At 35.5% G+C, this 12,461-nt stretch overlaps 1 protein-coding gene across 1 annotated transcript in view; it reads left to right on the forward strand.

Moving 5' to 3' along the window:
- VEGFC (vascular endothelial growth factor C) overlaps window positions 1-12,461 on the forward strand; it is a 105,028-nt gene that overhangs the window by 59,387 nt on the left and 33,180 nt on the right. The window contains exon 2 of the mRNA XM_059909309.1: window positions 11,699-11,912. Within this exon, the coding sequence (XP_059765292.1) occupies window positions 11,699-11,912 (214 nt within the window). The remainder of the gene's footprint in view (window positions 1-11,698; window positions 11,913-12,461) is intronic.

The following is a 12,461-nucleotide window of genomic DNA, read 5'->3' on the forward strand; positions in this document are numbered from 1 at the left end:
AAGGAAGAGCAGAAAAGTGTGACTCAGGGAGAAAAAGAACACATGGTTTTGCAATACGAGCAGGTGATCCGCAGGACGGAGGTCAAGTATGGTGGGGTACAGAGGGTTCGCACAGAAGCTGTGGGAAGCCAGTTGCAGTGGGTTAATTGTGGGAGCCTTGACAAGTGATTAGGAGGTAGGAATAGCACAGATATAGACAGCACGTTCCAAAATGGAAGCTGTGAAGGAGAACAGAACAATGGCAATAGCTCAGTAGGGATGTGGACTTACACAGGGTTTTCTTCTGCTTGTTGATGCTTTTGTTTGTATTTATTTTTTTAAATCTGGGAGAACCACAGTTTCCTGTGCTAATAGGAACACTACAGTAGAGAGAGAGAAAGAGAGAGAGAAAGGCTGAACAAGAGGAGTCGTGTTGCTAGAACAGGATGGTTCCAAGCCCCTGTAGAGTTGCTAGCTTTGGAGAGGATGAGGAGAAGCATTTCACTCGTTTTGTGTCTGAGTTGCTCTTTAACATCTGTTTTCTTTATGAAGCGTGAGGTAGGCTTGCCCACTGCATGCAGGAATGAGGGAACAGAAGTAAGTGGAGATGGTCTGAAATTAGCACGGGAATAAACCAGCATGGGATGAATGAACTGGTGGCGAGCACTGTTAAAGGAAGACTCATTCTGACACTGGCTGACACACTAAGGAAGCCTACTGAGAACTTCATCAGGGTTGAGCGGAGCTGTTTCTAAAGGAAGCAGATGGGGATCTAGGAGTACCTGGCTTGATAAGGGAATGGCTGTGGTTCCCCCAAAACTGAGAGGTACTGCCCCCAGAAAACATTCCAGATCCCGAACGCTGAATTCCACGTGGCAGCAGACTCTCATCGTTCTCCTAGCTCGGTTACCTACTGAGTGTGTGTCCTCAGCATACCCCCACCCACCACACACACACTGTCACACAGACTCACACACACACACACACTCACTCTCACACACACACACACTCACTCACACACACAGTAACACAGACACACACACACTCACACTGTCACACACACACACACTCTCACACACTCTCTCTCACACACACACACACTGTCACACAGACTCACACACACACAGTCACACACACTCACTCACACACACACACACACTCACACACACAGTAACACAGACACAGACACACACACACTCACACTGTCACACACACACACACACTCTCACACACTCTCTCTCACACACACACACCACTTCCAGAGCCAGAGTGCAACTGTGGTCCAAAATCAGTACCAAAGAAAAATAAGTAGTTGAGTAAATGAATTTATAAATAAAAGCATGCTTAGAATTTATGCTTTTGCTATTTTGACAAAAATCCTTGAATGGGTTTTAATTATAAAGAGAAATTTAACAGCTCAAAGGTTAGTAAAAATGCAAAATGATATTTTTGTGTTTTCAGACACAGTACTTCTGGTTAAATAAGTCAACTTTGCTTTACTCAACATTGTTTCATAGTAACAAACTACCCCCCACCCCCACCCCCGACACTTTGGTAAATAATCTGGAATCTTTTAGACATAGAAGCACATAAGGAACAAAAAATTTAATCTGGAATTAATTGCAACACACAAAACAGGTATGCCTTAAAATTAGCAAATTCTTTGGAAAAAAACAAGTTTGAGGATCTTATAATTAATATTCTCAGCCCTCAAAAAATTATATATCATTTCTAGCAGGTAAGCTCAATGAAAGGAGAAACCTTGGTTATAACTAGCATGCCTAGAACAGTCTTTGGCACAGAGTAGTCATTCAGTAAAAGTTGTAAAATCATAAAATTTTCCCTTTGGTATTTATTTTAAACATCTTATTAGGGACAAGTGACTGCTTAGTGTACCAGCCTTCTTCCTATGTGCTTTACCTTTCCAAATACTGTCTTATTTACATACACAGAAGCTTTGCATGATACATTTCAATATCTACATTTATAAATGGGAAACCAGAGGCTTGGGGTATTTTTTTTTTTTTAATTATTTATTTATTTATTTATTTATTTTTGGCTGTATTGGGTCTTCGTTTCTGTGCGAGGGCCCTCTCTAGTTGCGGCAAGCGGGGGCCACTCTTCATCGCGGTGCGCGGGCCTCTCACTATCGCGGCCTCTCTTGTTGCGGAGCACAGGCTCCAGACGCGCAGGCTCAGTAGTTGTGGCTCACGGGCCTAGTTGCTCCGCGGCATGTGGGATCTTCCCAGACCAGGGCTCGAACCCGTGTCCCCTGCATTAGCAGGCAGATTCTCAACCACTGCGCCACCAGGGAAGCCCCGGGGTATTATTAATATCAGCATTTTCTACACTTATGAAAAACCTACTATAAATAAGCACTGGGCTATTTACATACTTTATTTCAAAGTAGCTCATTTTTACAGCAGTCGTCATATTTCACAGGGAGAAATGAGCCTCAAAGGTCACACTCATAGTAAGTGGAGAAGGTGAGATTCAAACGCAGGTATATCTGTGCCCCAAACACACGTTCTTAGTGTTATTCTATATGATGTATGTGTGGTTCTCCAAAACGTGATCTGTCCTAGAAAAATCAGAATTCAGTTAGATTTTGTTAGAAATGTATCTCTGTGTATGCATTATGTGATTTTAAGTACTGTGTAGACATGGTGGGAGAAAACGAGATTTCACAAGGAACACAGGTTTTAAGTGAATAGGAATTAATGTTAAAGTATGCTTTGAGAACTGAACCTTTTATGGAGTTTAATGAATATCCCTTAATATAATTATTGCCCACATGTTTACTGCTATTACCACCACTACTACTATTACTAAACTATTGCTATCCTTGAGTGCCTAATGTAAACCAACGCAGGGGACACAGGTTTGAGCCCTGGTCCGGGAAGATCCCACATGCCGCGCAGCAACTAAGCCCGTGCGCCACAACTACTGAGCCTGCGCTCTAGAGCCCGTGCTCCGCAACAAAGAGAAGCCACTGCAATGAGAGGCCTGCGCACCGCAATGAAGAGTAGCCCCCGCTCGCCGCAACTAGAGAAAGCCCGCGTGCAGCAACGAAGACCCAATGCAGCCAAAAACAAATAAATAATAAATAAATAAATTTTAAAAAAAGAAAAAAGACCAATGGAACGAAAGTTCCAAAGCAGACCCAATGTAAATAGTCACATGATTCACAACAAAGGAACTAGTGCAGTGCTATGGCAAAAGTATGGGCTTTTCATTAAAATTAGATGTGGGAAAAAAGAGAATCAGGACCTCTACCTCACACTATACTAAAAAATCAAGTCTAAGTTAATTGTAGGTCCAAGTTTGAAAAGCAAAATAATAAAGATTCTAGAAGACAACATAAGATAATATTTTCATGACTTTGTGGTAAAGATTTTTTTTAAATACACCAAAAGCACTGACCATAAAGAAAAGTTCAAACATCATTAATATTAAGAATTTTACTTCATCAAAAACACCATTGAGAGAGTAAAATTATAAGTTTCCTAGTGGAAGAAGATGTTTGCAATACACATATTTGACAAAGAACCTATATCCAGAATACATCTTACTCTTATAAATCAACAAGTAAAACAGCCAACAGAAATGGATCAAAACCTTTTAATTGGCACGTCTTAAGAGAGGGTAACCCAGTGTCCAAATAAAATGAAAGGGCGTTCAATGTCATCAGTCCTCCAAGCATTACTCATTAAAACCACAATGAGTTAGTATCCCATACCTATGAGAGTGACTAAAGTTTAAAAACCGCTAGTTGTTGGCAAGGGCAAGGGCTCCATGCCAGGGAGCAGCCCTCGGAAGTATAAATTGTCAGTTGGTGCAATCACTTTGGAAAATGGTTTGGCCGTATTTATAAATGCATACCTCCTGAACTGTCAATTCTGTTTCTAGTTATGCAGCCCCCCAAATGCATACTTTGTCCATCAAAAGACAAGTAGGTATAGACGAGAGATAAATTGCGTAAGTTCATACAATGGAAAACAAGACGGCAGTGACATCAACTGCTTTATACAACAAAGAGGAATTCACAAACGTGAGACTGGGAAAAAGGACCCAACACAAAATATTATATGCTGTAGGATATCATTTATGTAAAATTTGTAAAAGACTAAAAACCAATTATGCTGGTAAAAAGCAGAAATGTAGAAATGTAACAAAATGGTAACATTTGGTGGAAAGTTATAACTGAGAAGAACAAAGAAAGTTTCTAGAATGTGGTCAGTGCTCTGTAACTAGATCTGAGTATGATTACAAGGGTTTATTCAATTTGTAAAAATCCCTCAAACTATGTCCTTGTGATTCATTAATTAAAGGTTTTTTTAAAAAAGTATTGTTAATATTACTTTCATAGTAATATTAAATAGCATTAACATAAATTGGTCTTAAAATACCAAAGAAAAGAAATTTTACTAAAAAGAAATATTATAATAACCCATTACATTTTTTAAATTTCAAAATAGTTTTCTGAATAAGCATCTTTGAAAAAATATGTAAAACTTGTTTTGAAATTAGTTAAATCTTCAGCAGAAAAAAATTATAAGCAATCAAAGGAAAACAATCATGAAACATTTTGAGTTTATTATTTACCTAGGAAGACTGTGTCTAAACTGCTACATCCTCTTCTTGTTGGAAAACAAAGGAAAGCTGTTAAGAAATGTCTATGTAAAAAGGAAAATAATGGCATCCTGGCCAATAAGTAAACGTCCCTAAGAACGTTACATTTATTAAGTCTATCTGCTGGTGGTGTTTTAGACCCATTCACTCACTCCTTCTGATGTCTCTAGGGATTTTACAAGGTGAAATTCATGCAAATTTCCAACCTTCTGGTGTGTTCCTAAGAGGCTAATAAATGACAAAGTCCACTCTTACTCGGCTTCAGGGTTTCCCAACAGCAGCACTCTTGACACATTTGCCTGAGTATTTCTTTGTTGGGGGGAGACTGTCCTGTCCATTCTAGAACACTGAGCAGCCTTCTTGGCCTGTACTTACTAATACCATTAGCATCACCGCCATACCTCTGAAACCAAAAACATCTGCAGACTTTGCCAAATGACCCTGGGGGTGGGGAGATCATTCCTGGTTGAGAGCTACTGCTCTACAATATGTATATAGGAATATTTGAATAATAAGTTTTAGTTTTTTAGCATTTCTTTAGTAGTCAGTAAATGCATTCACTATTTATGGCTTCACCAACCTGGTGCTACTTTTGTAATCATATCTGGAAAAAGGATGGAATTAATATTTTTGAGACTATTTTGCCATTCTACAAGGAAAAATAGTCAATTCCATTCGAGAATAAGACACAAGCAAGTGGTTTTCGGTGTTCAGTGCAAGGAATCAGTGTGTATAGAGTATCTTGTCCATTGCGTCGATTATGCAGACATGACAGGTTGTCTATGTTGACATTAGAAAGTTGTCTCAGAAATAACATAATTGAAAACAAATATTTAAAATATTTTCTAGGAGTCTATTTAACTTAGATTTTGATGAAATAAAATTTGACTTTTTATTTAATTCATATATTTGGTAAACCAAAATAGTAACTTTTATTTTTTAAAAATAAATAACTTATGCTCTCAATAATGGATTTTAAAGAGCCCATTCTTTATTATGGCATTATTTTCAACATTTACAATAAAAATGTCAGAGGATTAGGCAAAAATTAAATTAAAACTTAAAACTTCCAATTAAAACTTCCAATATTAAACTAAAATGTACATATCTGCTTCCAGAGTTACCTTTCTGTGGCACATCAGGTTGGTGTAGACCTGCATGATGGGTGACCTGTGGGTGAAAGAATCCTTCTGATACCTTCACTGAAACCCTGGGTAAAATGATTTGCTAAGGTTATGTAAAACATTTACAAATTTCTGTTCCTTAGAAGGATACCATTTGATTTTCCAGAGTTATTTGTTATTTTCTACCAAAGGATGATTTTAAAAGTTTTATAACTATGTATTGGAAGATTTCTCAAATCCAACCCCTCTCCGTTATGCCACCTAGCCCAAATTTTGCTTTAAAAAGGTTTAAATAATTAGAACATACTTTTACAATTTATAAATTTGCCCAGAATGGCTGGTTAGCTGAAGGAAACAGAATGACCCACAAGTTCATCTGTCTTACAACTGCCATTCTTAAATAAGGAGTGAATAAGCAATTTCCTTTGCTATTTTAGGGGCAGAATAAATAACTTCAGTAACCGCTTATTCTGATGATTGGATTAGACCCTATTTTCAAAGAAGAAAGGAAGAAAACCCAATGGTAGTGTAAAGCTATTCATCTTGATAACTGCCTTATAATAGTTTGATCCCTACTGATATTTTGGTTTCTTAGGACAAAGAGATGATGTATGTGATGAATAATATGACAAATATTTCCTTTTCAAGCTTTTAATAAATTTCTTATCTTATTAAACTGGTAATTTAATCAAGTCATCTTCCCTTTGCCTTATGAAGCTGTCCATGAAAATGTACATTTCTTTCAAATATAAAATATTACTTGAGCCAGACTTTTTAAAATGGCATATGGACAGCTTAAGATAAGTACAAACATCCCTTCTTTTCTAGTTTGAATATTAAGTAATTTTTCTCCCTCTTCCACCGATATAGACGTATTAGACAACTAACCAGATTTACCTATGACCCTTTTGGTCACTTCCTGAAAATATAGTAGTATGATCAAACCTTTCTTTGATGGACTCTTGCCCATTCTTTCAATTCTGATTATGAATATTTGATGAGTATATGCTTTTAGGTGAAAGGAAATTTTCCATAATTTAATAATGTGCATCCTCCCATTAATTTCCAACTTCATAAAATTATTAAATGAGTGCCAAGTTTATATACAGCATAGCGATTAACTTAAGATTGTTGTTCAAAGGGACTGTTGACATTGGATTTGTAGGGTTTTTAACAGCCAATTTCCACTCATTGACAAATCCAGGACCATTGCTAACATTAATGCTAGATGAATGCTATGGTTTCCCACCTCTCATTGACTCTCTGCATTATCTCAGGTCTTGGAAGAAGGGCAACCTACGTGCACTTTTGCTTTCTCCCTGCACCTGAACAACCCCTAGTCAACACAGAGCAACAAGAGGAAAACTAGTTTTTACACGCTATGTGGGTAAAATATAGTGATCAGAGGCTGCTTTCAAGGTCACCTCAAGTGTTCACTTCATGTTATGATTCTTCATAGCCAGAGAGAATTGCAGAGTGTGGGTGAAATCCCAAAGCTCTTTCTCATCATGTAACTTCTAGAATCAGAGATCTTACTTCATCCTTCTCCTGGCAGAGTAAGAAGGGAATGTTTTAGGTGTATGAATCACCACGGAAGGGGTTTATGCCTGGTTGTATATAGCTCCCTGCCTTCAACGTTGCACTCTCAGCTTTGACTTCCGTAGCATCTCAAAATCTTCCAGTGAACGTACACTTAGATTACTGTTTGCAAATGTATACTTGCTGAAGTTACATAGGAGTAGTTACTGTAACCTCCTAATTGATCACTCCAAGACAGAATGCAAAATTAGATTCATTCTTAGATTATTCTAGGCTTTTTATTACAGTTGAATATCCATTTATAAGACACTTTCTATTTTAAGACACACCAAATCCCTTTGGAAAATAAAAGGAATATATTAATATTCAAGAAAATGACCTCAACTTTCTGGAAAACATCGGTGAACATAAAGACCCAAGAAAGCATTGACAAAGAATCTGACTTTGTAGAACTTCTGCCTGGAGTTTGGTGTGTCCCTGGTTCAGAACTCATTCTAGGTTACTGGGACCTCTTCAACTTCTTCAAAATAGGCTATAAATGTGAATGTGCCATGGTTAGCTGACAGTATCTATCCTTAAAATTCTGATCTTCCCTGGATTCACAGAACAACATGATAGTGCTGACAAAGCTCCATTTCTAGGTTGCCTTTCATTTAGAACAAAAACGCAGAAGGCAAATCTAAATAAATTCTGCGCCAGAACTGGTACAGTACCCACAGTTACAGTACAAGACTCAGTTTATCTAAAAAAACAGTCTCTGTACTGTGCTTTTGCTCCCCAAAGATGTTAAAATGGCAAGTAATCCCACCCCTGACAACAAGATGTATAATATACTTCCATATCAAATGTCTGTTTGAATCATCACAAAATGCCATTGCCTCATTTAGAGTAAAATGAGGTTCAGAGAAATGAAATCTAATGTTACTCAATTAAAATAAGGTCTGTAGCCAAGATGAATATCTGGATCTTCTGATACTACAGCTTGTTTTTCTTCCACACAAATATGATAAGTAAAGTCTAGTAGGAATAAGTAAATCAACGGCACAGTGTTAAGCTATTTTTATACCATTTTGTCTGTGATAGCTTCTGCTTTTGCCAGTGGTTGGTTTACATCAAATGATTTATCAAAGGCATGTTCTATGCAGATATAAGAAGAGTAAAGTAAACGAAAGGCTGAAATGAGAGCTAATACTATAGCCTCTCCACATGCTTAGAGATGATTACTTTTAAATTTTTATTTTGATAATAAAATTTTATGTATGTTCATTATTTAAAATTTAAAATATAGAAATATATAAAGACTTAATAATTACCTTAATCTTGCAATTTGGAGAAGATAATTTTTTTGCTGCATAGCTTTTACTCTTGAGAATATATACACACATGTATGCAATCTGTCCAGATATATTGTTCTGTGAAAAGATTGTACTGCATGTATGAACATTATGTTACAGGTATACTGTATATAAGTTGTATATTCTCCTTTTTCATAGATTATATTATGAACCCTTTTTTATGTCTGAGTTACATATCTGTATCATCATTTTATAGTGACATTACTTTCTGTGCTAGTTTCTGTTTGTACTGTACATTATTTATTCAATTCTTAATTATTGTCTGTATAGCTTGTTTTTTATATTCACTATCGTAGACAGCCTCATGATAAATTTGTACATATTTCTGGCATAATTATATTATCACTCCTATTGGATAGGAAATTTAATTCCAAAGTGAATTAGCTGTCTAAAATGGAGCTTGTTTTTAAGGCCCTTCAACTTGAAATGGCACATTTTCCTTGAAGAGCTGTACAAATGTATACTCTCACCAGGATTGAAAGGGATGGTAGTTTCCTTCACTTTTGCTATCACAAAATACATATTAATTGTATTTATTCCTTGTGAATATGTAGTTTAAGTACTTTGCCCATTTTTCTGTTGAAGTGTCTGCTTATGTTTTCTTCTTAACATGTTCATGCAATATTTTAAGAATATTCTTTTCTGTCTGTCCTGTGTATTGCCAATAGTTTTCATACTTTATTTTTTGTCTTTTATTTTGTTTGCAGTTTTTTCTACCATAAAGATAGTTTACATTTTATTTTTATATTCACATTTAGAAAGGTCTTTTTTCAACCTAAGAGTATAAATACAGTAACTTTTATTTTCTAGTATTTTTTTTCATTTTTTTTATACTGCGTTTTCTCTGTTGTGAATTATATGGTTGTTTTTGTTCTATTTCTCTGTTGGGTAACCTATTGTTTTCTTTTACAGATATAATTATTGTTAGAGTCATTTTCCTTTTTAAATTTTAAAGCACTAAAGTGATTTGCCATGAAACTTCAAATAATACTTAATTGAAAGCCCCTCTTCACCACTATCTTTCTTCTTAACAGTTTGGCGTGTACCTTTCATTGTGTCGTATAATATGGGTTCGTTGTATTGCAGCTCCTTTTGGTAGAGGGAACATTCCTGCCTGTTTCGTGTGAGATTCATGTGATCAGCTTAGGTCACAACCTGGCTTTGATACCAACTGAGTCGTGGGGAAAAGAATCCCAGGGACCCAGCAATTACACAGTCTCACGTTGCTCCATGTGTTCAAGGGCTAGTCACACAAACAGGGGCAAACAGAACCCCACCTATGACATTTTCCTCCAGGTAGAAGTGACCGCAAATATACCCATGTACTTTTATCATCTTTCTCCCCAGTAGTAATCCTTTTAGATTCTGAACCATTTTTGATTCTTGAATTTTGTGTCTCATGTGAGATTTTCCTGAGATAAATATTTCATACACATTTAATTGGGAACCTGTGTGGGGATGTTTTGTCACTTTTGTTTAAGCTAAGATCTCCTCTCCACCCCACTCTCCATCTATTCAGTAGAATTATATTTTGTATAACTGTCTGGCATATCAAGACTCATCCTATATCTTCCAGAAGGTCATGGATTAATATAATATTTTTATAACATAGACCTAAAGAGATGAGTTGATATGCTCAATTCACACAATTAATGAAGAAAGGGGAAAACACTGAAATTCATAGCCAGTTTTATTATCTAATAGGAAGGAACACATTTCATAATCTACTGCCTAGGATGCTCTGTAATAATGTAAGAAAACTACATTAGATTATGTTTCTCAAAATGTAGTACAAAAATCACCTACATCAGAATAACTTGGATTACTAAAAATCGTGGTGAAAAGACTTTCAATTTAATTGTATTTTGATTTTTAAAGCAAATATATTAATTCTGCACTTCAAAAATTAGAAAGGGAAATCTATAACTTGTTAGAATGTAGCCTCCTGATGTCATCCAAGATGCCTGGCAGGGGAGATGGGGGCAGGTACCTGCATTTTTAACAGCTCTCAGATTGATTCCTATGCAGCTAAACTTTGAGAACCAGTGTCCAAAGTATTTAATTACATATTTAGACTAAAAGCTGGGATAATCATGGCAATAGAAAACAAACATTTGATGACATACGTCAGTTTGCAGATAGATAAAGTTAAACAATGTCCCATTTTCCCATAATTTCAAGGCATAATTTAGAAAAAAAAACTATTTTTTTCTTAGGTATGGACATAATTTGGAATGCTCTACTTAATTGGATACACTAATATAAACAGTTAACTACTTATCAGCAGAATTAATGTTCTCTGAACTATTTCATGTCTTTTTCATAGCAGAATAAATCTTGGTGATCAGGTTTTTTGGAAATACTGGAAGGTTCTGCCAAAATGTAACCCTTACTGTGATTCTGTGATTGAAATCCCATTCTTCATGTGATTATTTATTCTAAGATAGTTTCCATAAACTGAGATTCCTAATTTCACGCATCCTGCTTAATTGTATTTTATTGATGCTGATAACTAAAAATGAAACGAAGCATGAGAGTGGATTTTGGTTTAATTTTATTTATGTTGGAGGGTAATAGAAGCTTGAATAACTTCTTTAACTTACACACTAGCCAATTTGGTAAAGCAACTGTAAATAAAACAGGCTACTTCAGAAATTATCTTAAAAATTATGTCTCAAAATTTTCTGTCCTAAAAACTAAGTATGTATTTTACATTTTAATTGTGGTATTTAATTTCATTTCAACTGTGGTATTGATTCAAATTAAAAGATGAATGTAATTTTACCAAGAATAGTTAATTTGGGGAAAATTAATAATATTTTAATAGAAATTTAGCATATATAACATATATAAATATATATACATATATATTTATACATATATAACAAGCCTAAAGGTTTTCTAATGCATATATTACATATGTGTATATATATATATATATATATATATATATATATATATATGTATAGATAGACAGATAGATATAAAGCAAGGCTAAGGTTTTCTACTGCATCTGTTTCCAAATCCCTTAATCTGACAGGTAACCGATCTTGCGTGCTTCTTTGACAGGCTTATGCAGGCAAAGATCTGGAGGAGCAGTTGCGGTCGGTGTCCAGTGTAGACGAACTCATGACTGTGCTCTACCCCGAATACTGGAAGATGTACAAGTGTCAGTTAAGGAAAGGTGGCTGGCAACACAGTAAAGAACAGGCCAACGCCAATACGAGAACAGAAGGGACTCTAAAATTTGCTGCAGCGCACTATAATGCAGAGATCTTAAAAAGTAAGTATGGGAAAGAAAATATATAATAAGCTTCATATATCAACCCAGTGAAAATTGTCTATCTGGTCCTTTAATTTCAGCATTTGTAATACCACTGAATACCTTTAGGGCCGAAAGTAAATAAAACAACAGAAAATAAGGAATTATTTTCAAAATACAGAATTTTATGATTTCACTGTGAGTGGTTAAGATGATTTCTTGAAAAATAAAGACAGGGAGGTGCGTGCATATCAACACACTGTAATTTTTTTTTTAACTGAGGTGATGTCCCATCAGAAAAAATTTTAAAACATACAGATAAATTTTACACACTATACCAGTTTAATCACTTAAACATTCTGCATCATAAAAATAATTGCACATAAATTTTCTTTAGCTTTGGATATAGAAATGTTTAATTTCTAAATCATCCAAAATCACCTTATCAACTGCTACTTGTTTCTGTGTTGCTTCATAGGGAACTTGCTTGAGAGCTGGACTTTGGTAAAAGTCACAAAAGATTATGATGTTGCACAAAATGCCATAGCATAAATAGGTGGACACTTTTAA

This window comes from Balaenoptera ricei, chromosome 21 (genome assembly GCF_028023285.1).
Source record: "Balaenoptera ricei isolate mBalRic1 chromosome 21, mBalRic1.hap2, whole genome shotgun sequence".
NCBI classification, from domain to species: Eukaryota; Metazoa; Chordata; class Mammalia; order Artiodactyla; family Balaenopteridae; genus Balaenoptera; species Balaenoptera ricei.